Raw genomic sequence first — 27,402 nt, forward strand, 5'->3', positions numbered from 1 at the left:
TGTCCAGCTAGAGGGGGTGTTCAGTCCTTTGCCTTGTGCCATGTGCCTCCCTCCTGAAGATGAGGGTGCTCCCAGCAGCAGACAGGACCCGGGAGGCCCTGGGTGCTGTGTTTTCCCACTGAACTCTCCAGTCCTCCAGTGCTGGGCTCCCTGGCCGACCCAGCACCTACTGGGAGATGCGGTGTTCAGCTGGCAACAGAGCACAGCAGTGCTAGAGAAAGGAGCAGTGGTTCCTCGAGGCAGCGTGGTTTTCCGAGGCAGGGACTGAGAAAACCTGATGCCGGGGGGAGATGGCCTGCCAGCCGGGGGCCCGTGCACGACCACACTAGCCCCGGCCCACTTGCTGAAATCACCAGGCTGTGTCATGCTCCGCCCCTGCTGTCCTGCTGCCCGTTCCATCTGCTTCTACTCATTCTTCAGGGCCCAGGCTAAACATCACCTACTCCAGGAACCCTACTGGGATTTCTCCTGGCCATTTTCATTCCTGATGCACTCTGTATTTACCACAACAGAGCAGGCATCATCCATCCTGTTAATTATTTAATTGATCCTTTCCCCCTTTAGGGAACCCGGGAGAACGACCCAGGGAGACAATGGACTTATCCATTCTTCTGTTCCCCTACACTAAGAAGGTACCAGGGACCTTCTCTGGGAGAGTCTTAAAAACCAGTACCCCGTAGGCACTGGTATGATCTCACCCTGTTTTTTCCTTTTGTGGTTCTTATGACAAGGAAGTTGGCACCCCAAAGGCAGGGACCTTGTTCGCTTAGATCGTCACTGTATCCCCAGTGCCTGGAATGGTCCTTTAGCACATAGTAGGTGTGCAACGACTGCTTGTATGGGGTCAGTGAGTTGGAGAAGGGCCGCTCTGAGCTCTCAGTCACCCAGGGACAAAGATGTGGGCTTTATTCCCGCCCGCTCAGTATGTGGGCACTGCGCTGGGCGCTGGACGACACGTCCCCTGGAGGTCCTATGGTCCAGCTGGGGGACCAACACGGAAAGAGCGACAGGTAAACGCAAACTCCAGGTCAGACCAATCAGTGTGGTGAATGGGGAGGACATACCTGGGGGCGCCTGGGTTTCAGGTGTGAGCTGCAGGGAAGTTACACTCTCTCTGAGCCTCAATTTCCTGATTAGTTATGTAGTGAGAATCCAACACTTAGGGATGTTGATTAAACAAGGTGAGGCTCATAAAGTATTTGGCCTAGTATCTGGTGCACGAGAAAGGATCGAGTGCTTTGTCACCATTAATGAGAAGCGCAATGTTAGGAGCGAAGGCATAAAGGTGTGGCAGTTCTTGGGGCGTGCTGAGAAACTGATGTGCCAAACTACGCATTGCAGGGAGGGGTTTAGTGGGAGATGAGGTGGAAAGATAGATGGGGCCAGATTTAGGAAGACATCGAAAATCAGAAAGAAAACTGGGGCCCTGAGCCTCAGGGCAGGAGGAAGCCAGGGAGGGTGTGAGGCAGAGAGCCCTGGCACCATTGAGTTTGGGCTTTGAGGGCCACTGGGGAGATGAAAGGAGGGGGAACTGGGAAGAGAGAGGGCGGGGGAAGGGAGGGCCTGGGGAGGCTGGTGCCCTGGTGCAGGGCATGAGCTGGAAGGTGGCACTGAAGATGGCAGTGCCAGACGGACCCCAGAGTCATCTGGGGACTGAAGGGTGAGGAGGGGGTCGGGGTGGGAGGGGAAGACACCAACGTTTCTAGTCTGGACCACTGAAGGGCGCTGATGCCCTTCCTGGAGGTAAGAAGCCAGGGAAAGAGCAGATTTGGGGAGAAGGTGCTGTGTTTTATTTCGGTGACGTTGGGTTAGAGATACCATGGCGGACTTGAAGGCAGGTCACAGGACAGAGATCCTTGCCTTACAAAAGCCTGTTCCTCGACCACAGCCTGGAGGCTACCAGTCTCTCATCAAAAGTGACAGCATTCGGGACCGGTGCAGAGCACCCCTCTCCTGGGTGAGGACAACAGGCAGCCCACCTGGGCAGGGACAGGGTCTGCTCTGGAAGGGCCATTTACTTGATCTTTTTGGAAGACAGGAGTCCACTGTTTTATTCTCGTGGCCTAATTCCCTCTGCTTGGAAATACTTGAAGTTTGTTGTTGTTGCTGTTAATTATAACCTTTTAAGCATTGCCCTAAGAAAGAATTAGTTGGAAATGACTGAACCCGTACTGTAGAATGAGAACCACACAGTGTTTCCTAAATAGTTAAACATAAATCTAGGAGCGCTAAGCTCCAGATTTAAGGACTCTGTGGGCACTGATGTTAACTACCACGGGAGATCCTTTCTCAGATGAGGCTCGGAGGAGATTGTACCTTGGCTCTGAGCTAGATGCCCAATTTCATCACCCGTGTGCCGTTTGCAGTCTTAAGCTCCTGACTCAAACCAGAAGAGATCATAACTCCTGGATATGCAGAAGCTGTGTGGTTTTGGACTAATCCCTGACTTCTCTGAGCTTCCGCTTCCTCCTCTGAAAACAATGAGAATAATAGTAGAATCCCTGTCATGGGGTTTTTGTGAGGATTAAACGAGCTAATGAGTGGAGAAGGCGTAGAACACAGGCTCAGTAGCTATTAGTGATTCTCCTTCCTGTTAGTAAGTCCAACTCCTGAACTGCTTTTGGTCCCCCAGCTAATCCACACCAGATGGTTATGCAGAAAGTTCTGTCTTTGCATTTGTTCAAAGTGTGGAGTTTTGTGGATGGTGTCTTTAATCCTGTATTTTTAAAATTCAAGCTCCTTTCTTTCCCCACGAGTGCTGACAGTCCATGCAGATTTTAAGATTGCAACTTTGCTCCAGCTCTCGAATGCACCTGCTGTCCCGCCTGTTGGGACTGCCTTGGGCTTTCTGAGTCGTTGTGACCAGAGGGGATTCTACATCTTTCTGGCTCTTGGAAAGAAGTGCTCAGCTTTCTGATCCAGATGCACCTGTAAGCTTTCTTACTTTTTTGTGGCATCCCCTTCTGCCACCTGAGGCAGCAGCACTGGTTAAAAGCCACTGTCCATGTGTTATCCCTGTGGAGTTTTGTTGGCCAGTCATTTCATGCTTGCTTAGACTTGTATGTTTCACATACATTCAGTAATAGTTGAGAAGCGTTTGCTGAGTGCCTACTATGTAGCAGGCACTGTTTTAGGCACTGGAGAGATAGTGAGATATTGGCTCAGTGTGCTCAAAGAGCTGATGTTCTGGTGGTGGCATCCTATAAACTAGATGACAGATACTGGAGATCAATTTCTTTTATTTTAATGTTTTTATTTATTTTTGAGAGAGAGACAGCGCATGAGCAGGAGAGGGAGACACAAAATCTGAGCAGGCTCCAGACTCTGAGCTGTCAGGATAGACCCGGACACGGGGCTCAAACTCCTGAACCATGAGATCATGACCCGAGGCAAAGTCAGACACCTAACCCACTGAGCCACTCAGGTGCCCCTGGAGATCAGTTGCAACTTGCATTAAGATCTTTGGGGAAATAAACAAGGTGCTGCAGAGATAAAGGTCCCCCTTACTGTTTAGCTGCTGTATATCCGGTGCCTAACATACGGAGGGTGCTCTCTGAGTGTTGAATGAAGGGAGGGCGGAGTGGATGAACGGCTCTATCCGTCAAGTCAAGTTGGTGGAGGGCAAGGTCACTTGGAATTCCTTTGTATGAGCCTGGAATTTCTTTGCACAAGCCAAGAGCTTGTGAAGATGCAGGCAGCCTCATTTGCTAATGATCATAATTCAGACAATCTCCTATCTCAACCCCTTGGGGAGAGAGGCACGAAGAATTGGGTTGATGAATTGGCTCTATGTGCTTCCCTCCCTGCTGTGTCCCCGCCCAGGTGAGATGTGTGCTCACACACAGACACATGCTCATTACCTGGCAGGGTAGTCACACCTCCAAGCTCTGTTAAAACAACCAGTTGCTAGTGTCCCGGAAGCAGTCCGGTTAAAAAAAAAAAAAAAAAAAAATTGTCACACTGGGCCCCTGGTGTTAAGCAGACCGAACGCTTTCACTGTCATACTTTGTCATACTTTCTTCATTCTCTCTGTGTGTCTGTGGTGTTCAGGGCCAGGTATGTGGGGCAGACTGAGTTGTGAAGCGTCTAGCTCTGGATGTCAAATAGCTCACATCTCGGAGAGGGGGAATAAAGACCACTTTTGCCCAAAGCAGTGTAACGCAGCGATTCCCAAAGCGTGTTTTCAGTGAGATGCTCTGCCAAGACAGGTTTCCACAGTTGTCAAGTAAGTTTGGGAAATGTTGCTTATGCTACCCCCGTCTCTGAGGCTGCACATGAGCAGAATAAATGCCCAGAGAAGTCCTGCAGAAAAGGAATCTTCTCCATCTCGTTTAACTTCTAGCTTCCCTGCGCACCAACTGCGATTTCCTGATTCACTGAAATAGCAGGGACATAATCTGCCCTCCAGCCAAGCCAGAAGTACCCATTCTCTACCCATAGCAGCACGGTGGTTGGAGTCAGAACCCAGACAGGGGGAGAGAGAGCGAAAGGAAGCCCAGGCTGGCACGCTCTCACAAGGTCCAGGCACCCTGGGGCTGCAGCTGCCCCACCCCCAACACAGATGAGCAGGGAGCCCCAAGAAGGACCTGAGGGGTGCCAGGGTAAAGCTGCTCTGTACCAACCAGTTCTAGGAGGCCAGCAAGACTTTGGGAGCCAGGAGCCCAGATGAAATCAGAGTCTCTGAGCAAGAAGTGGCTCTGAAATCGCTTTGACAGCATTTGTGTTGGGTTTTTTATTTTGGGGGTGTTGTGGGGGGAGGGCCTATAGGGTAGGTGGGTTGAGGGTGGACAACTTTATTGGATTCCAGCCAATGGCAGGTGAAGTATACTGGTATTTTCAGCATCTTAAGGTCCTACCTTGGAGAGCTCCTACCTGGACCTGGCAGAGGTGTAGCCAGGAGGCTGGCCTGGGAGAGCTCACCCCAGAGTCTGGGGCCACACGTGCGCACATGTGTGTGTGTGTGTCCCTTTGTGTGCGTCCGTGTGTGTGTGTGTGCATCCACGTGTATGTGCGTGTACATGGGAGTGTGTGTGTGCGTCCGTGTGTGTGTGAATGCCCATATGTGTGCGTCCGTGTGTGTGCGCCCGTATGCACGTGTGTGTGTGCATGCGTATGTGCACGTGTGAGTCTGTGTGTGCATTTGTGTGTGGGTGTGTGTGCATGCATCCATGTATGTGTGCATCCGTGTGTGCGTGCATCCGTGTGTGCGTGCATGCACATGTGTGTATGCATTCATGTATGTGTAGATGTGCACGTGTGTGCATCCGTGTGTGTGTGCACGTCCATGTGTGCATGTGTGTGTATGCGTCCATGTGTGTATGCATGCACGTGTGTGTGTCTATGTGTGTGTGCATGAGTATGTGCGCGTGAGTCTGTGTGTGCATCTGTGTGTGCATGTGTGTGCATGCATCCATGTATGTGTGCGTCCGTGTGTGCATGCATCCGTGTGTGCGTGCATGCACATGTGTGTGCATCTATGTATGTGTACATGTGAGCGTGTGTGCATCCATGTGTGTGTGCACGCTCATGTGTGTGTGTATGCATCCATGTGTGTATGCATGCACATGTGTGCGTCTATGTGTGTGTGCATGTGTATGTGCGCGTGTGAGTCTGTGTGTGCATCTGTGTGTGCGTGTGTGTGCATGCATCCATGTATGTGTGCGTCTGTGTGTGCGTGCATCCGTGTGTGCGTGCATGCACATGTGTGTGTGCATCTGTGTATGTGTACATGTGAGCGTGTGTGCATCCGTGTGTGTGCACACGCTCATATGCGTGTGTGCACGTCCATGTGCGTGCATGCGTGTGTGTATGCGTCCACGTGTGTATGCATGCACGTGTGTGTGCGTCCGTGTGTGTGCATGCATGTGTGTGTGTGTGTGTGTGTGTGTGTATAGTGGCTGTGGGCAATGTTCACTGTTGCAGCCTAATGAAAACAGCGTGCGTTCTTGCCCCACCAGGCCCCTGTCACTCCTACAGCCATCGTCAGAGAAGAAACAAAACAAAATAGAGAAGTGGAAGTTGATTCTATAATTAGTGCAGTTTCTTCACTGTTCATTCAGGATCTCCAGAGATCAATTAGCTTGCTTTTAAGCTAAAAGGCATCTGAATAAGTATTTAACCTGCATAGCAATTGATATTTAAAACAGATGAGGATGGGAGTAATAATGCAGAACGGGCTGCTCCTTTCTCCTCCACTAATCTCCCGGCCTCTGCTCCTCCTGCCCCTCACCTCTGCCCACTCCACATCCAGAGCGGCCTTCAGTTGGGCCTCCTGGCATTCTCCGTGCAGGGCTGTGGGTGTGTAGGCCGGCGCTGAGGGGCCGCTGGAGGTGGGGCTGCCATTCATAGGCTGACACCACCGCGGAGCAGGTGGCCGGGGGTGGGGGTGCCCAGCCAGGGAGAGCCGGGTTCCCTCTCTGCTGCCACCAGCCATGCCTCCAGCCACAGGGCACCTGGCCATCCATGCAGGGGGCAGGGGCCTGGAAGGATGCGTCCTGAGAACACCTCAGCTGAAGCTTCCTCATCTAGTAGGAGCCAATCATTGCCAGGCTGGGGTGGGAGCAGCTGGGAAATTGTGGGACCCGGGTGGCCTCCTGGCTGAGCATCTTTTGGCAGGTGGTCTGAAGGATATTTGCATGTTTTCTGCTTTGTCACTGAACTGTATTAACATCCTGAACTAGAATTAGCTTTTTAAAATGAGCTCTGTGTGTGTGTGTGTGTGTGTGTGTGTGTGAGATGTGCATTGACAAATGCATTTATTTAACAAATGGGTCTTGATATCCTCTCTGTGATAGATATGTGCTGGGGACTGGGGGAGGGAAAGGGATGCCAGGATGACTGAGGTGTGTTCCCCTCTTTCCAGATGACCACAGCCTAACAAGGAGAGGGAGAGGAGCCTATGACGCATTGTAACACGTGTGAGCCTACCCACAGAGGATGAGTTCAGAGCTCAGGGAGGATGTCTTAGTAGGGGACCCCAAAATCAGGCCCTGCAACAAAGGTTCTCATGTGAGCAGTTTTATCTGGGAGGTGATCCCAGGCGTGTGGGACGAGGGGCACTGTGGACGACTGGCGCTTAGCCCTGCCGGGGCCCTTGGAGAAACTATAGAAGTGGGCCTCAGAATTGCACCCCCAAGGGGCAAGGGAACGAGTTCACTCATCTGCCCCATGTCTTCTGGGCAGAGGTTCTGCAGCATTCCTAACGCCCTGGCTCTTATGGCCTGCACTGGCCATGCCTGCACCGTTACCGGAGGATATCCCGGATACAGAAAGCCCAGACCTCTGCCCAGAAAGCAGAGGAAGTGTCTACAGGTGGCCCTTGGGTGGGACAAGGGCATAGGGACAGTGTCTGCTCCGCAGGCTCAGAAGAGAAATGTGGGAGCCAGGTTTGGAGGGATGAAACGGAGGAAGAAGGGAAGGTGACCCAGGCGGAGGAAGAGCACACTGGAACGGACAGGTGCGGACAGACCGGCAGCCTCCGTGATGTGGACAGAGGACATGCTGTGTGGAGGGGCTGAGGCTGGGGGAGGTCGGACTGGGCCGGGATGCCAGCTAGGGGCCGGTCTTTGTGCTGTGGGCATGGGTGCTCGAGGGTGGGCTGTGTCACAGCTCAGCGCCTCCGGGAGGCAGGCCGGCCCCACCAGCCTCTCAAGGATTCTAGGTCTTTGTTCCTTTGGCTCCTCCGGCAAGGGCACTGTCTGCTCACCGCACCCCTCCGCAGCAGCCCCCTTCCCAGCCCTGTCCCCAGCAGCTCTAGCTCCTGTTCCTCTGCCTGATGACAGCCCATCGGTCATCAGGGTCTCTGGGCGGCACTGGAGCCTTCCAGCCATCCTCCCGACACGGTCGATTCTGCAATATTTGACTTGCGTGTCCCTGAGTTGTACAGACAAAGCTCCGCATATCACTGGATCAATTAAAACAACTGCCACCAGGCCCCGGAACTCAATCAGGAGCCCCTCCCCTGGGACCCTATGGGCCTCGCACATCCTGTTGTCCAATCTGTTGCTTCTCTGGATGCCTCTGTCTCAGCTAAGTGCTCCCCGGCTTCCTTGTCACCTCGTGAGAGTAACTTCCTGCCCCTCTCGAGGGCTTACGGCGTGCCTTTGATGATTTATGCCATTTAGGCCTCAGAATGGCTCTGTGTTACAAGTGCTGTTAATATCCCTGTTTTCAGAAGGTGAAACAGAGACCCAGAGGGGTGAGGGACCCACCCAGGGTCACACAGCCAGGAAGCGGTGGGGTCCGCTGAAACCCAGCTATCTGGCTGTAGCACCTACGCGCCTGACTGTACTTCCGTCCTCATCCAGACTCTGGGGGTGTCTTTGGCGCACTCTGTCTCAGACCCTGCCTCCCTCCGGCCCCTCCTCACTGACCAGTCCTCCCTTCCTGCCTGGGTCCCACCCGCCCTCGCACTCTCTCATGCCCACGGTGCCCGCCCCAGGCCAGTCTCCCTACCTGCTGCAGCCTGCCACACTCCCTCCACAGCTCAGCTCGAGCAGGTCAGATGCTGCCTCCTCCGTGAAGACCTCCATGGCACCCTTCTGAGCCTCACCAGCTCTCTGACCATTCTTATCACATGGAGAGTTTTTACCCATGTAGTGTTTTTTATGGGTGTTCCTCCTCTCACCCCTTGGAGGAACACCCTGGAGGGTTGGAAGGGTGTCCAGCCACGGGCTGACTCACACAGTGACCGGCACACAGCCGTGTTCCCACTTGTAGCCAATAAACTGCTTGAGGAACGAAAGAATGAATGAACGAATGAATGATCGAACAAATGAAAGGGGAGACACGCCTATTCCTTGCCCCCTCCCCCCTTGCCCACGACCTCAGAAAGCCCATCATTGGGCCTTTTATGCTGGGCACTGCTTGCCTATTGCAAACCACATATTAGGCCCAGCGGGGAAAGCCAGCCAACGTGTCCCCTGACTCCTCCTGCTGAGACAACAGCATAGAGAGGCCCAAAAGCAAGTTCAGAAGCGCTGTCAGGGTCCCCTAAGGGCTGGCCAAGGTACAGCAGAGAACAGAGCCTGGTTCTTCCAACCCACAGGCTGCACAGAGCCGCAGGGGCCCTGGCAGGGAGAAGAGAAAGCCCTGATCAGAACAGACAGGGAGGCGGGCCCCAGGAAGAGGCTGTTAGCAACAATCTCGCTGATCAGCGTCTCAATTAATCTCCACAACACCTTGGAAACTTCAGAAAAAGAACAAAGCACACTAGGAAAAAAAAAAAGAGCAGACTCAGGCCCCGGAGGACAGACAGTGCCTGGGCCTGGTGCTGGGAACATGAGTGTCTCCTGGGACTCTGCTGCCAGACAGACGGGGGAGGCAAGCACAGGCTCTGCTGAGTCTCCCAGGCTCACCCCACTCAGGGCTGGGCTGCTTTTGCAAGGGCCAAATTCGGGAGCACAAAGTTGTTCAAGAGAAAGGAAAATCTCAACAGTTTCCAGACTAGCCCTAGACAGTCTTGAGGTCATGGGCTTGACCAAAGGGACTCAGCCTTGTGCTATCGTTTGCCCTAAGACCTGTGCCTCAGGGTATTTCTAGGTCCATCTGACCAGAAAGAATATGTGTTAGGGGGGTGGGGGTGCCTCCAGGGCCCTTGCCCTTAATGTTATAAGGATGAGGCCTGGCAAGGAAGCCATGACAATCCTTGTTCCTGGTTTTTGAGGTCCCATTCAGCTTGACACAGGCCACCATAGCAGGCTCACCTGGGAGGCAGGGAAATTCCACCATTTGGGCACGTTTTCAGAGACAGAAAAAGCAATCTTAAAAATATGGGCATTTCTGGGACGCCTGGGCGGCTCAGTTGGTTGAACGTCTGGCTTCAGCTCAGGTCGTGATCTCACAGGTCTTGGGTTCAAGGCCTGCGCTGGGCTCTGTGTTGACAGCTCAGAGCCTGGAGCCTGCTTCCAATTCTGTCTCCCTGTCTCTTTGCCCCTCCCCCACTTGTTCTCTGTCTCTCTGATTCTCAAAAATAAATACACATTAAAACAACTTTTAATGTGGGCATTTTTGCTTAGGGTATCCAGAGTGTTTCTCAAAACACAATAGCACATTGTTGTAGAAGGAGCCAGAAGGAGGTTCATTCCGGTGGGCACAGCTCACTTCAATCCCCCCCTCCCTCACCCCTGGCCCTGACTTTCACTCCGCAGACGAGGGTAGATTTGAGCAGTGGTTTTTGTGCTGTGCTTGGTGGAGCCTTGGGGGCTACAGAGCCTTCTCTAGAACCACGGCACCAAGTCTTTAAATGCCCAGATGATGGAAATAGGCTTGGGCAGCGGTGTGCTAGGAAGCACACTTTCCAGAAAAAAAAGTCCTAATTTGTAGCATCTGCTTATTTCCGTGGTGTAAATACTTTCATCATGGCTGATTTCAAGCTGCCAGCTCACTTACAAATTCTGAAAATTTCACAGTTGGCTCTAACAAGCTGGCTTTGGTTGTAGAAGAGAAGTTACTACACAGTAGTTAATAACAGCTGAATATAACCTGAACCTCCCTGGGCCTCAGTTTTCTCTTGTGTGAAATGGAACAGTAATAGCTTCTATCTAATGGGTTGTAGAGGTTCTTGTGAGTGCTAAATGGAGAGTGCGGAAGGCACTCAGCATCATCTCTGACACATTAGTTGTTATTATTATTATTTTTTTTTTTTTTTTTTACCCAGTAGCTTTCCATTCAAGATCTTGTTTAAAGAAAATGTTCCAGTTCCAGCTGTGCTCCACCCCTGCTTACATCTTCTGGAACCCATCTCTCCTCTCTCTCTCTCTCTCTTTCTCTCTCTCACACACACACACACACACACACACACACACACACCATTTTCTCAGCAGCCCTGGTGTCTCTGCTCCATTTTATTAAAGCAGAAAGCAGTGACAATTATTTTCATAATGAACTGGCTCTTCAAATTAATGCCAATTACACTATGCAATCATGATTAAGATTATGCATTAATCAATGGTGCCAACCTACTTATTAGCCTCTTTAAATAACGATCATGAGGAATGTATGGGAAGGGAGAAAATGGAGGGGAGCCAATTGAATGGGGGAACTGCATCTAAGTGGGGCAGGGTGCTCTTTCCAGAAGCCAAGACCCAAAGCAGCCTTTCTTCCATGGGGCGGAGCTTGAGTCAGGGCCCTACCCTATCAGACTCTGAGCTCCCAAAGCTCCCTGGTCTGTAGAAGCCCCCTGCACAAAAGGGAAAGGGGTCAAGAGGACCCAGTAGGGAGAGGGTAGAAGAACCCTTGATGGTTTATCAATTGATGAGGTTCGGTGCCCCTTTTCCCTTCCTTCAAAAGCATGGAAAGGTAAAGTGTGGTTGATACTTCTTCTGGAGTAATGTCACCCCCATCTTAGATCAGGTCTCCCAGATGCAGAGCCTGAGGCAGAGATTGGGATGCATGACGTTGATAGAGGGGAAGAGAGCTCTTTAGGAAAATTCTGTAGGGGGATAGGCAAATCAGGGTAGAGAAGCAGACCGGGCTAGGCAAAGATACGGCCCAGGTAAGATCTGGCCTTTGCCAGATGCAATATGGAGGTGCTCGGGCGGGGGCGGGGGGGCGGGCTCTTGCATACATGCATACAGTTATTCCCATCTTGAGGCAAGGGGACCACACTTTTGAGCCCCAGTGTTCATGAGTTATCAGTGGCTGCAGACTGTCCCCGGGGCCAAGATGAGTGGTGGAACCTCTTGGGCAAAGTGGCTCCCTTCAACTGAGAACAGTTCTCTAGAGAAAAGGGCACCCTATGAAGGGAAAATTCAAACCCGGGTCTGCTACATCCAGAACCTGCTCTCTCAACCTTTGTGTTGTACCCAGATACGTACTGCCTTGGTGTCCCGAGACATTCAACTTTAGGGATCACCTTGCCCTTACATGTTCAAGTAGAATGACGCCCATCCTTGCACCCCTGCTTGGGAGCAGGGGAGGGGCCGCCTCTTCCACGCCGTGTCTCTGAGGATCCTCCAGGGCTTCCAGTTTCTCCGAACCTCTCCTATTCCAACTTCTCTTCTCTCTCTCCCACCTTCTCTACTTCTTATCTTCTTTCTGCCCAATTCACCTTGTGCTGGGCGCTGCCCACCTTTCGTCACTTCCCCCAAAGAGCACAAGCTGGTGTCCACTTTCTGCGGGCAACTCTACTAAATGTCAGGGCTCCTGTAAGGAAGGGAGGTGACAGCACAGTGCAGGCTCACAGAAAACTAAGCACCGGGCATCACTGTACTACCACAACTCTTTCCTGCCGTGAAGGATTTCATACTGGTCTCCTCTGGTTTTGGCCATGAGTCATATTCTTTTCCTGTCTCCCTTTTTGGGTCCACATCATGCCTGTTCCCTTCCTCTTGGGCCCTTCTCCCATCCTCCTGGTTCAGAACTCAACCTTGCATCTTTCCTTTTCTTTGCCCGGCAATTTAGTACTATCACAGTGTTCTCTTCTCCATCCGGGCCCTGAAGTCCTTTTACCTCTAAGATAAAGGCTGCCCTTCCCTAGAAGAGGGGATGAACTACATACAGCCCACCAGCCAAATCCAGCCAGCTACCTGTTTTTGTAAATAAAGTTTTATTGAAACACACCTGCACCTGTTTGTTTACATGCTGTCCATCACTTTCATGTTACAGTGGGAAAGTTGAGTAGACCATCGTGCCCACAAAACCAAAAATATTTACTATCTGATCCTTTACAGAAAAAGTTTGCCACCCTCTGCCCTAAAACGTGGAAGTTTAAAATTCATTTTGTTTTTATAAATGGCATTGTTTGGGGGCACCTGGGAGGCTCAGTCAGTTAAGCGGCTGACTTCAGCTCAGGTCACGATCTTGCGGTTCGTGAGTTCGAGCCCCACGTCAGGCTCTGTCCTGACAGCTCAGAGCCTGGAGCCTCCTCGGATTCTGGGCCTCCCTCTCTCTCTGCCCTTCCTCCACTCACACTCTGTCTCTGTGTGTCTCTCAAAAATACATAAAATGTTAAAAAAATTAAAAATTAAAAAATAAATAAATGGCATTGTTTGTGTCTTCCTTTAAGAATTACCATGAGGGGCGCCTGGGTGGCTCAGTCAGTTGAGTGTCTGACTTGGGCTCAGGTCACAATCTTGCGGTTTGTGAGTTCGAGCACCGTGTCAGGCTCTGTGTTGACAGCTCAGAGCCTGGAGCCTGCCTCGGATTCTGTGTCTCCCTCTCTCTCTGCCCCTCCCCTGCTCATGCTCTGTCTTTCTCTGTCTCAAAAATAAATAGAACATTAAAAAAATAAAAAAATAAAGAATTACCATAAGCTAAATTCTCTCCATGTGACGTGCATTTAGTTACATCATTTTCTTCCTTGCCATGGTCAACCATTGGTAGTATGTACCCATTTTCCAGATGGCTTTTATATCCAACAGCTAAGCACCACACAGGTGCTGGGTATTTTCTGCTTATTGTTGCCTAAGCACTCCTTGAGAAGCAGGAGCCTGGTGGCAACTTCTCTTGGTGTCCTAGGACCCGGTGACAGGTAGGCATGTGGTAGAGGTTGGTGGTTGTTTATGGAACTGAATCGCATATCCCCAAGGCTGGGGTCTCAGTGCCTGAGATGTGTCACCACCCTTGTGAGATATCAACCTCTCTCCTTTCCTCCCCACCAGGATGTGAGAGGCCGGGAAGATGTGAAGCCCTAGGAAATGGCTCCTTGTCCCATGACCTTTGACCCTCATTTGGGATGGGATCTATAGTGACCGGACTTCTTCCCAGGCTCTCTTTGATACATTTTTTTTTTATTTTTACATGTTCAAATACAAAAAAATGCATATTTATTGTGAATAACCTAGAAAAATCAAGATAATACAAAGAGCAAGGGAAACGTATCCATAAGCCCCTTCTGTCCAGAGATGTGCATCGATCAGATGTTGGTACAAATCTTTCCAGTCTTTTTTCTGTAAATATAGATAATGTGCTTTTACCTTGATAAATAGATTTCAAACTGTAATATAATTTTGTTGCTTCGGTGGGGTGGGGGGTGAAGAATGAGCATTTCCTATAACATTAAGTATTCCTTAAGAGCATTCTTTTAAAGCTTTTTCCTTATTACCAAAGCTCTTGCTTGGTGCAGAGGACTTGGGGAAAAAAAGCACTAAGCAAAAGCAATCCATTATCTTTTTACTTTCTAGAAAGAACCTCTGTTAACATTTTCGTGTATGCCCTTCTGGTATGTCCTTTTTGATTTTAATTGGAGTTGCATTAAATTTATAAATTAATTTGAAGAGAACTGACATCTTTACAATATTGAGCCTTCTCTTCCAGGAGAAAGTTATGCCTCTCCATTTATTCCAGTTTTTTATGTCCCCCAGTAAAGTTTTGTGGTTTCCTTGGTATAAGAATTGCACATTTATTGTAAAGTATTTTATTTTCTTATTGTTGCCTTTGTGAATAGGGTCTCTCTTTTTCCTTATAATTCCTCACGGTTTATTGTTGATATATAGGAAGGCTATATGTTGTCTCTATTTGTACGCTGGCTCCTTGATGAGCTGTTTAATTTCTACTAGGTTTCCGTCTGAGTCTCGTGAGTTTTTACGAGAACAGTAATAAGCATCTGCAGACACCATCCGGCCCCAATGATCAGCAACTCCTCACCTTTATGCCCCATTTGTATCCTTTTCACACACACTCACCCTTCCCCTTTTGTTTTGCAGCAAATGCTGGGCACCATATCATGCCATCCTATACCCTGACTCTTTATTTTTTATTTTTTATTTTTAGTATTTTATTTATTCTTGAGAGAGAGAGACAGAGCACAAGCAGGGGAGGGGCAGAGAGAGAGGGAGACACAGAATCCGAAGGGGGCTCCAGGCTCGGAGCTGTCAGCACAGCTCGAACTCACAAACCGAGATACCATGACCTGAGTCGAAGTTGGACGCTTAACCGACTGAGCCACCACCCAGGCACCCCTGACTCTTTTTTTTTTTAATGTTTATTTATTTATTTTGAGAGAGCGCAAGCGAGCAAGAGCAGGGGTTGAGAGAGAGAATCCCAAGCAGTCTCCACGCTCTGCATGGAGCCCTATGTGGGGCTTGATCTCACGACGGTGAGATCATGACCTGAGTTGAAATCAAGAGTCAGATGTTTAGCCAGCTGAACTGCTCAGGCGCCCCTACCCTGACTCTTAATGCCTGCAAGTTGTTCTGCCATATGGCTGGCTTTTAATATATTGAGTAATTTCCTACTTTGGGACATTAAATTGTTTCTATTTTTTTCAATATCATAGTCAAGAAGATCCTTGTACATAAATGTGTTTATGTGTCTCTAACTTACTCTAAATTTATATCCCTAGAAATGCTGACTCCCCAGCATTAAATTAAAATCCCTAGAATTACCAGATCATATGGTATTTTGATCATTTATTTTCCTTTAAACACATACACACAGTCACATGATGGCTTTTCTGATTAGAAATATAACACATGTTCACTGTAGAACTTTTGGAAAGTACAGAAAAACACAAAGAAGGGAATTAAAGTCACCCATAATCCTGTCACTCAGAGAGAACCCCTCTTGACGGTTTGGGGTACAGTTCTTCTCGTCTTGTTTTATGCGTGCGCCCAGCCCGTTTATGCACACCCACACACACTCACGTGCATACACACTACATGTTACAAATCGTAAGCCTGCTGGAGGCCTGAGGCAGGGGTGCAGGTTTATTTATCCACTTTTTAAAATACTCGCTTTATTTTTTTTTAATATAATTTATTGTCAAACTGGCTTACATACAACACCCGGTCACATCCCAGCAGGTGCCCTCCTCAATGCCCATCCCCCATTTTCCCCTCTCCCCCGCCCCCATCAACCCTCAGTTTGTTCTCTGTATTTAAAAGTCTCTTGTGCTTTGCCTCCCTCCCTCTCTGTAACGATTTTTTTCCCCTTCGCTTCCCCCCTGGACTTCTGTTAAGTTTCTCAAGACCCACTTATGAGTGAAAACATACGATATCTGTCTTTTTCTGACTGACTTATTTCACTCAGCATAATACCTTCCAGTTCCATCCACGTTGCTGCAAATGGCTTGATTTCATTCTTTTTCATTGTTAAGTAGTATTCCATTGTGTATATAAACCACATCTTCTTTATCTGTTCATCTGTTGATGGACGTTTAGGCTCGTTCCATAATTTGGCTGTTGTGGAAAGCCCTGCTTTAAACATTGGGGTACATGTGCCCCTATGCATCAACACTCCTGTTTCCCTCAGGTAAATTCCTAGCGGTGCTATTGCTGGGTCATAGGTAGTTCTGTTTTTAATTTTTTGAGGAACCTCCATATTGTTTTCCAGAGTGGTTGCACCAGTTTGCATTCCCACCAACAGTGCAAGAGGGTTCCCACTTCTCCACATCCTCACCAATATGTATAGTTTCCGGATATGTTCATTTTAGACATTCTGACCGGTGTGAGGTGGCATCTCAGTGTGGCTTTGATTTGTATTTTCCTGATGATGAATGACATTAAGCATCTTTTCATAAAATACTCACGTAAAAATTTTTTTTAATTTTATTTATTTTTGAAAGAGACAGAGTGTGAGCAGGAAAGGGGCAGAGAGAGGGAGACACAGAATCGGAAGCAGGCTCCAGGCCCTGAGCTATCAGCACGGAGCCCGACTCGGGGCTTGAACTCACAAACTGTGAGATCGTACCATGAACTGAAGTTGGATGCTTAACCAACTGAGCCATCCGGCACCCCTTAAAATACTCACTTAAAACATTTTTTTTCAGGAGCTCCTGGCTGGCTCAGTCGGTTAAGCTCAGGCTTCGACTTCAGGTCAGGTCATGATCCCACAGCTCATGTGTTCGAGCCCCGGGTTGGGATCTGTGCTGCCAGCTCAGAGTCTGGAGACTGCTTCGGGTTCTGTGTCTCTGTCTCTCTGCCCCTCCCCCAAAGTGCGTGCACACGCTCTCTCTCTTTCTCTCTCAAAATAAATAAACATTAAGAAAAACTTTTAAAAAAAAATTTCAAAATGATGGAAATAACCCAAATAAAGAAACTGTGGCACATCTGTAGAAAGTAATATTATTTAACAGTCAAAAGGAATGAGGTACTGAGACACCCTACAACATGGGTAAGGCTCAAAAATATATTAAGTGAAAGAAGCCAGACACAGAAGACCACCTATTTCTTCTTCCATTTATAGGATTCCATTTATAGGAAATGTCCAGAAAAGAGGAATCTCTAGAGACAGAGAGTAAATTAGTGCTTGCCTCAGCTGGGGGCGGAAACTATGATTGACTTTAAATGGGCACAAGGAATCTTACTGGGGTGACGGGAATGTTCAGGATTGTGACGGTAGCCACCCAAGTCAGTACATTCACCACAAGTCACCATGCACTTAAAACAAGGCGCATGTTGTGGAATTTCTCAATGTAAATCATACCTTGATAAAGTTGGTTCCTTAAAGGAGTGAAGAAAGAAAACATAAAAGCTTCATTTGGAAAATAAAGAAAAGCACGAAGAACAACATAGAAATCTACCTCATGGGACCGTTCACCTGTGCGGTTTTGAAAACATCTCCTATTTTTATGTCAGTAGTAGAAATTCCTCATCTTCCTTCCATTCCTTCCTTCCTTCCGTTCTTCCTCTACCGACATGGAATCACACTGCACCTTATAACCTTTGCGTTTCACTTAAAACTACGTCGTGGGAGGTTCCAAATCATTAAATTTTTGCTATGACATGGAAATATACAGCTTACTGTGGTTTATTGACTCTGTCCCTGGTGTTGGACGTCTCAAGACCCCCTGCCCCACGCATGATTGGTGTGTCCACCATTGCTGTCAGAGTCAATTCCTAGAAACCAAAGAAATTGAGTCAAAACGTATTGAGTCAAAGACCTGAGCATTTTTAAGGCTTTTGATATTTTCTGGTAGCCACCGGGAAGGCGGGGTGTACCAGTTCTCACTTCCACCAAAAGTTAGGCAGGCGTCTGTTTCTAAACACACTCAGCAAAGCTGGGTGTTATAATTTGTTTTGTGTTTGCCCACGGGATGGACAAAACATAGTATCTCACTGATGGTTGAAATGGAGTTTATTTGATGTTTAGAGAGGATACACATTTCTTAATACGTTAACAGCTCCTTTGTATTATTTAAAAATTTTTTTTCAATGTTTATTTATTTTTGAGAGAGGCAGAGAGACAGAGCATGAGTGGGGGAGGGGCAGAGAGAGAGAGAGAGGGAGACACAGAATCTGAAGCAGGCTTCAGGCTCTGAGCTGTCAGCACAGAGCCCGACGCAGGGCTCGAACTCACAGACCACAAGATCATGACCTGAGCTGAAGTCAGATGCTCAACCGACTGAACCACCCAGGTGCCCCGTGTCATTTTTTTTTTCTTTAGGGAACTATCCTTTGCACATTTTTCTATTGGAGTATTTGGGTTTTTTTTCATTAAGTGTTTATTTTTTTTTAAATAAGATCATCAACTTTTATACGGCCAAGTAAGTTACAAATATTTTTCCAAGTTCGATGTTTGCCATTTAATTTTGTTTATGGTAGTTTTGATAGATTATTATTTGATATATATTATTTCTGTAGAGTTATCCATATTTCTCCTATGGTTTCTGACTTTACTGTAATTCCTGGAAAGGCCTCCTCCACCTCAATATTGTGTAACATTCACCTATATTTTCTTTTTTGGTACTTTTATACTGTCTTCTTTCCTCCTTCCTTCCCTGACTTCCTTGCTATTTAATCTTTAATCCACTTGGAACTTATTTTGATATATGGCTTAAGATTGGAATCTAACTTAAATTTCTCCCAAATAATGGAATAATTGTCTCAGCACAATTAATGAATAATTTATATTTTACCTACTGATTGGAAATGGCCACCTTTGTCATGTCTTAAATACTCATCTCTACTTAAATCTCTCTCTGGGGGCTTTTTATCTCATTCCGTTGATCTGTCTGTATTTTCATATGCCATTAGGACATGTTTTTAATTATTTTGGCTTTTATGATCCATTTTAAATCTGGCAGTATAGATCACCTCTCTTCTCTTCAGGCTGTTACCTCCCGGTTAGTCTTCCAGATGCATTTGACAGTCATCTTGTCAAGTAAAAGAAGAACCCTTCTATGATTCTGATAGGAGTTGCATTAAATTAACTGAAAAATTAATTTGGAATAAACTGACACCTCCATTCTTGGGCCTAACTATCCTGGAACAGAACATGCCTTGTCATTTAAACTTACTGTTATATCTCCCTACTGTAGTGTTGTTGTCATTTTTAATGCTGAAATTGCATACTTCTTATTTGCTCTATTACTAGTTATTTAATGTTTTTGTCGATGTTATAAAGGAGATCTTTTGCAATTAGGTTTTCTTACTGATTGTTGGTGATATAGAGAAATGGTGTTAATTTATGCTAACTGATCATCTAACTCGACCCTCCTACTAGTTCTTAACTAGTGTTTGTTTTGGGGGATTAAGGGGTTGTAGGAAGTCATTTATAACATTTGCAAGGATTTTTTTTCTTTCCAAGACGTGTGCCTCTAAATTCTTTTTCTTATTTTGTTGGTTAATGGTGTGGCGTGGATCTTTATCCCTCCTTTATTTCTCTAATGGGAATGTCTCTAGTGTTCACCATTAGTGTGATATTGAAGGCAGATTTGAGCTAAAGATGTTTCAAGGCGGTGACTTTTCTAGTGCTAGTTTATGAAGCGTTCTTAACAGCAGTGTCTATTGGATTTTATCAAATGCCTTTCTGCATCTTGTGAGTTGATCATGTGTTCTTTTTTTTCCTTTGAACTATTGATGTAATGGAATGATATTCATAGATTTCTTTATGTTGAACCACCCTTTCTTTATATTGACTATAACTCTACCTGGTCATGTTATCCTTGTCACATTCTAATAGATTCTACTGGCAAGCACTCTGTTGAAAATTTTCATAGCGGTATTAATAAGTTGGTCATTTTATTTGGCTCTGTTTCCCAGTCCCTGGCTGAGTGAAATGAACTAGGAGAATTTTCCTATTTCTTATGCTCTGGCACAATTTCTACGTATAGGAATTATCTAGGATATTGTTGAACATTTTTTTAGGGGAAAATCTTGCCCATAAAACCTTCTGAGCCAAACATCTTTGTTAGCATGCCCCTCCTTCCCCAGCACACATGATTTTACCTCTCTCTCGCAGGAGGAATCTTTGAGTATGCAGATGGCCCCAACGCCCAGGTCATGAATGCTGAGGAGCATGCCTTTCGATTTTCTGCCAACATCATCAACAGGAATAGGACTCTGCTGCCCAACACAACCTTGACCTATGATATCCAGAGGATTCACTTTCACGACAGCTTCGAGGCCACCAAAAAGGGTGAGTATTGTCTTCCAGGTTTGGGGATAAAGGAGGAGCCTGTTTGCTATCCAGGGTCCTGAAAATAGGCCAGAGCTCTTGGTGGGCTTGAAGCTTAGAGTCTATTCTGTCTGGGTTGGGGTCCTGCCTCATTCCCAGCTCAGCTTAGGCTGTGTCATCCCCCAGGTGTCCATCAGGAATTTCCAGGCACTGGCAGGTGCCATGAGGGAATGAGGGGCCATGGGAGCAGGGGGAGGATGAGGAATGGGGGTCTGAGATGGGACTGGAGAGGTCGCATCAGATCCCCAACATCTTTGAACCGAAGCTGGCATTTTCAAACTTGTTTTTTTTTAATTGAAATCTTATCCAGATAACAATACTTAAAATACCTATAAAACAAATAATGTATAAGTTCAAATATGCAACACTTCCTTGCCATAAAAAGACCTACTGAAAACAATGAAGTTGCTTCTATGGCTACAATGATTTCACCCCAGAGGCTGTGGGTAAAACTTTAAGTTTGACATTCCATACATTTCCATGCTTTATTTTAGCTTCACAGTAACAAGAAAATTATAAGTCATAAAAATAGGTCTTAGTAAATCCAATCAGCTTTCCCCACACCTGAGTTTTAAGAAACAAAATAAATGTTGGGTTGCAGCCTTCCTTATTAGTGACACACTCACAATAAGTTCCTGTAACTGCACAGAAATGACTGGAGAACTTTATTCCAACATTCTCAGGTGAAAAAAAAAACAAAAAACAAAAACAAGGCAACTTGCCAATACCTGAATGAGCTCACAGTTCCCAGTGCGTCGTATAGCACATTTGAGTATACACATACGCTTTTCTTGTTACTGTTTTAAAAATATAGTTTATACACACACACTCACACACATGTATTTAACTGAAATGAACTTAGAGGCTCAAACAACTCTAGAAATAGCTTCCGTATATCCCTAGATGTCCACGGAACTCTATTTATAAAATCTCAGGCCTAAGGAATCTCACTCCCAGGAAAGACAAGGTCATCCTTCCTATAATTTGTCATCATAGCCCTTTGCTTTTCTTCTTCAAGGCCCTTATCACAATTTGTAGCTAAATGATGGTGTGTGTTTGATGTGTTTCCCCTTCTCTCCAACACTACTGAAAGGAAGGCTCTCTCTTGGTAGCTGATGTAGCCCTGGCACCTAAAAGACTGGTGTGTAGTGTAAGTGCTCAATGAAATAATTATTGAGTGAATAGATGAATGAATGATGTGAGAATGGAGCGTGGAAGTCTGAGCATCGTTACCCAGGCCCGCTGTCAGCTAAGCTTAGGGACAGCATCATTCATGTATCTTGGGAAGATCTCCTTGGTCTTCCTAAGGGGTTACCAATAGCTAATCATGGTCTCGTGGGCTCCCAGGTATAAATCTGCCAAGGTGCTTCCTGATGCTGGTTCTGTTTTCCAAAGCCCCATCGTGGGTAGACATCTTAACACAGAAAGGCAGTGTAGCGTGAGCTTGGAGCCAGAGTGCCTAGCCTTACACCTTGTCCACGCTGATACTAGTTGTGACCTTGAACAAAATACCCTGTGCCTCAGTTTTCTCATCTGCAAAGTGGACACGCTTCTGTGAAGCGCCTAGAACAGTGTCTAGCATGACTTTGCTCTTATTACATTGGCTGTCTTGCTCTCTACCCGCCGAGTCGTCAGGTTAAGGGGCCTCACATCTACAGGCACTTTCTCCACTCCTGGGTCTTGTCCCGCCTCCCTGCTCCTCCGTGCCTTGTGAGCTGAAGGGCCCAGGGTTCCTGACATTGAGCACGATTCCCTGACATTTTTGAGACCGCTGCCTTGAGTCTCAGAGCCAACCTGCAGACAGACTAGAGCATCCCCATGCTGTTAGTCTCGAAGAGTGGTTCTTTGCCCATCACCCTTCTCCCTGTGCTGGTATGCCCCCCTCCCTACCTGCGTCCTCCCAGCTCTCTATCCGCGTGCCCTGTGGCCAACGCCGTGCAGTCAGATATCCACCTCCCTACTGAGAGTTCCTGCTGGCATCCTCTGCCTGGCCTCGTCCAGCTAGAAAGTAACTGAACTCAACCAAAACTCCTCAGTGAAAAGGTGAGGACATAGAACAAATGCCTGGAATCAGAACAGAGTTTCACGTGGGCACAAAGACCCCAAAGGGCTAGGCTGGGTATTCTGTTCGTTTTTTTTTCCTAAAAATCACTAAAATAATATGACAGCTCTTTAGCAGCACACTTGTGAGTCAGCATAGGGGCCTTCCCCAGCCAGCACTGAGCTCAGGGCAGAACTCCAGAGCCTTCTGAGGCACTTCCTCCAGCAGGAACTTAGAGTCCCAAACTATGTGGAACTGCCAAGTGGTGGGTGACTAGGCCTGAGACAGAACCACCCAGCTCTGGAAGTCCAGTCAGACCGATCCAAGTGACCAAAGCCACACACACACACACACACACACACACACACACACACCATCCCCCACCACATGCCTTGTTGGCTTAAAAGCCTGAATGGCGTGTCCTGTTTTTCTTCCCCCAAATCATCAGAGCCCAAGGGGGGGTCTGTCCAGTCTAGCCCAAATGTGACCTTCCAGCCACTCTTGTGCCATACGCTCCCTCGGCCTCTGGGTTCCAGCCCTACCTGCCATCCTCCGGGTGCCATGCTTCCTCCCACCTCACGGATTTTGCACATGCTGTTCTCTTTGCTTGTAATGCCCTTCCCCTGTCCCACCTCTGCCCTGCCATTTGTCTAGGTCCTCGGGGGAGCCTTCCCCAAGTCCCCAAACCAGGTCAAGTCTTCACCTCATAAAACTCTGGACTTTTCTTTCACAACCTTGATCCATGGATATGCGTGTGTGTGTGTGTGTGTAATTATGTGACCATTGTCCATATCTTCTGCTAGATTACCCACCTTTTTGTCTTTTCACTGCTGTGCTAAAGAACCATTGTTCTGACGGCTGGTGCCATACATCGTTTTGCCTGTTTTTGAACTCCTCGTAAATAGAATACCAGTGTGTACTTTCAGCGTGTATAATATACCTGTGAGATTCATCTAGGATGTTGAATATAGCAGGAGTCTCTTCTTCATTGTTGTATAGTGTCCCATTATATGAACACACCACAATTTTGAAAACTCAATTTATTGTCGGACATTCGAGTTACTTCCATTTGGGCCCACAGGGTAGCGCTGCCCTGATCGTTCTGGTAGATGTCTTGTGGCACGCAAGTGTGCACATTGTCTGGTGGGTAGACACCCAGGAGTTAGAAGTACGAGGTCACAGGATGCCATATGGTCAGCGAGACAGCTTTCCAAGTTACAGCACCCACCCCTTGGGCATCCGATGGCAGTGGCAATCGCTCCACGTCGTCACAAACACTACGGGTGAAGTCAGTTTTGTTTCTGGTGGTTCATGTGATGGATATCTCATTAGAGTTGTACGTTGTATTTCCCTGGTGACCGGAGATGTTGAGCATCTTTTCATATGCTAATAGGGCATCTGAAGTTTCTCTTTCCCGGAGTGATTTTTGAGGCTTTCAACCACTTTTAAAATGGAGTTGCTTGTCATTTTCTTATTGGCTTGTAGGAGTCTTTTACGTAGGGCGGGTAGGAGTCCTTTGTGGGACTTAACGCACCGCGTAGAGGTGCCACAAGCTAGCTTGCCTTTTTACTGTCTCTTGAGGAACAAAGTTCTTAATTTGAAGAAGTCTGATTTATCCATATTTTCCATTACATCTAATGGCTTTGGGTTCTATATGTGCCTGTCCTAAAGTTATGAAGGTTTTCTCCCGTGCTCTAGAAGCTCTGTTGTTTTGTCTTTCAGAGTTGGCTCTATGATCTGTCTTACATCGATTTTCTGTGCACGGTGAGAGGTAGGAGCTGAGGTTTATTTTTTCGACGCAGTGTTGGTGAGAGTGAAAACTGGTGGAGCCTCTCAGGGGAGCTGTTTGGAAGTGTTCCTGGCCACTTTATTGATAATAGCCAAACGTGGGAAATAAAGGTCCATCGACGGGAGAATGGACAGATTGGGGTATAGTTATACAAAGGAATTTGAACGAGCAATAAAAAAAAAAAGAAAAGAAAACATTTCTTCCTACACAAAACATCATGGATGAGCCTTGCAGATATAACGTTGAGTGAATGAACAGTGGTCCCCTCTGGGGGAGGGAGGAGTATGAAGTGTGTGTTCTGGAAAAGGGAAGAGATAACCTTCTTAGGTGTTGGAAACGTTTTATATTTTGATCCAGGCAGTAGTTACGTGAGTGCAGTTACATGTAAAATTTCATAGGAGTCTGTGCCTTGACTCTACACTTTGCTGTATTGTGTTATATCTCAATAAAATTTTTTTTTTATTTTTTAACGTTTATTTATTATTGAGAGACAGACACAGAGTGTGAGTGGGGAGGGTCAGAGAGAGAGGGAGACAAAGCATCCAAAACAGTCTCCAGGCTCCGAGCTGTCGGCACAGAGCCCGACGCGGGGCTCGAGCTCATAAACTGCGAGATCGTGACCTGAGCCGAAGTCGGTCGCTTAACCAACTGAGCCACCCAGGCACCCCTCAATAAAAACATTTTTGAAGAGGACCCTCTCTGCCATCACTTTCCCTTAATGCCCCTCCGATAATGTACCTAAGATAGACCCCTGCTGTGGTTGGAACCACCCGTGTCTGACCCTGAGGGCATTTCTGTGGTTGGACCGTGCTCCCCTTTAGTCACTCTCCATTTCTCAGGGAACCCCTGATTTCCGTGATCTTTATTTTTTCTTTTGATCTTTGGTTTTCAAAAAGGTAGTCCTCAGGAGCATCGTTAGGACTCTTCTGGGGGATGACCTTGGGCTTCATTCTAACTCACCGATTGGTAATGATAAACTCTGCCATCACAGCTGGATCCAGCCACCTTGGGCCCCGCGGGGTGAGCGGGCGCAGAGGCTCGGAGCCTGGCATTGTGTGCCCGCCAGCTCTGTTTGAATTAGTCCTTCCCTCCACATGAGGCCCAAGAGGCCTTTTCCCCATTAAGAGGGACTTTCATGTATTGTCTTTATTTTTAAATGTTTTGTGGAAAATTAAAAGATGAGTGACTGCCAAACGGTGCCCGAGCCAGCAGCCCAGAGAGCGCCTGTGTTTTCTTCCAAGCCTGACCGGAGCGGGCCTGGAATCGACCCAGCACTCCCCAGGCTCCTCTGCCGTCACTTATTCTCTGGGCTGCTCAATTCCTTTTAAGACACAAATTGATTGGGATAATTTGTGCTATAACTACAATTGCCATGGAAAGAGGGGGAGGGGGGCTGCATTCAGGCTGTGGACTCCCGCAATGACTGTGAACCACTGAGTTACTGTAAAATGACCAGAAAATGGATTCCAAATTGAAGCTACAAATAATGTAATTACTGCAGTGGGTGCTCAGGGCTGCCAGAACAAGAGTTGGCTGCTGCCCTGGAAACATCTGGGGATAAAGCTGCTGCCGCTGCTGTAACCCCTGCCCTGGTCCCTCGGGGGCAGCAGTGCTCTTCCAGGCTGGAAGATCCTCAGAAGCTGAAAGGAACGTGGAGAGGACAGAAAAAGGGATGCGGAGAGAGGCCAAAGAGAAGAAATGGGTGAAAGGCAGAACTGATGCTTACTGCCACCCAGCAGTGACATGTAGTCACCGCATCTCTGGCAGGATGGAAGCCCGTATAGCCATCGTCTTCCTACCACCACCATTGTCACCACTACAGATGCCAGTGCGCCGTCACCACAATGACTGTGATCACCATCAGTGATACAGTGGTTTCACCTCCATTCTTGACGTCATCAGCACCTGCCATCACCACCAATCACTGCCAGGCAGCAACATCTTCATCAGCACCAATCTCATCAGTGCCAGCATCATCACCATCATTCCTACCATCATCACAGTCATGACGTTGACATCTTCGTCAGAACCAATCACATCGGTGCCCGCATCATCGCCATCATTCCTACCATCATCACAGTCATGACGTTGACATCTTCTCCAGAACCAATCTCATCAGTGCCAGCATCATCGCCATCATTCCTACCATTGTCACAGTCATGACGTTGACATCTTCGTCAGAACCAATCGCATCGGTGCCCACATCATCGCCATCATTCCTACCATTGTCACAGTCATGACGTTGACATCTTCGTCAGAACCAATCGCATCGGTGCCCGCATCATCGCCATCATTCTTACTACCATCGTCACAGTCATGACATTGACATCTTCATCAGCACCCATCTCATTAGTGCCTGCATCATCGCCATCGTTCCTACCATTATCACAGTCATGACGTTGACATCTTCGTCAGAACCAATCGCATCGGTGCCCACATCATCGCCATCATTCCTACCATTGTCACAGTCATGACGTTGACATCTTCGTCAGAACCAATCGCATCGGTGCCCACATCATCGCCATCATTCCTACCATTGTCACAGTCATGACGTTGACATCTTCGTCAGAACCAATCGCATCGGTGCCCACATCATCGCCATCATTCCTACTACCATCGTCACAGTCATGACGTTGACATCTTCGTCAGCACCAATCTTATCAGAATTGTTATCACCTCCATTCGCACCCTTGACAACATCACCACCCCTACTGTCATCCTTCTCCTCATCTTCATCCCTGTCGTGGCGTCAGCATCTTCGTCATCGCCAGTCTTGTCAATACCAACATCATCACCACAATTCCTGTCATCACTGTCAAATTGTCATCACCTCCTCTCTCAGCAACACTTGTATCACCGTCATTATGCCTACCATCGTCATCACCATTACTGCCACAGCACTGACATTTTTATCATCATCAATCCTGTCATCATCCTCTCGCCATCATGTGACAATATCAACATTATCATCCTTTCCATCTTCGCCACTGCCATCGCCACGATCATCAACAGCCACACAGTATGGTCTTCACCATGACAACTCTCATTGCTATTACCTTTATCATTGTCTTCACAATTGATGTCGAAATCAGAATCTCCTTCAAGATTGCTCTTTTTTTAATTTAATTTTTTTTAAGATCGCTCTTATAATCCTCTGCAGAATCATAACTTGCATTATAACACTCTCCCCTGCCTCAGTCAAACAGGATACCTAGACCTTGGGCCTGGGCAAGGG

At 47.5% G+C, this 27,402-nt stretch overlaps 1 protein-coding gene across 2 annotated transcripts in view; it reads left to right on the plus strand.

The window, feature by feature from the left end:
- Nucleotides 1-27,402, plus strand: part of GRIK3 (glutamate ionotropic receptor kainate type subunit 3) — a 229,878-nt gene that overhangs the window by 118,462 nt on the left and 84,014 nt on the right. For both annotated transcript variants that reach the window (XM_060625295.3, XM_060625294.3), the window contains exon 2: nucleotides 20,122-20,298. In XM_060625295.3, coding sequence (XP_060481278.1) covers nucleotides 20,122-20,298 — 177 coding nt within the window. The remainder of the gene's footprint in view (nucleotides 1-20,121; nucleotides 20,299-27,402) is intronic.

This window comes from Panthera onca, chromosome C1, assembly GCF_046562875.1.
Source record: "Panthera onca isolate mPanOnc1 chromosome C1, mPanOnc1 haplotype 2, whole genome shotgun sequence".
Lineage (NCBI taxonomy): Eukaryota > Metazoa > Chordata > Mammalia > Carnivora > Felidae > Panthera > Panthera onca.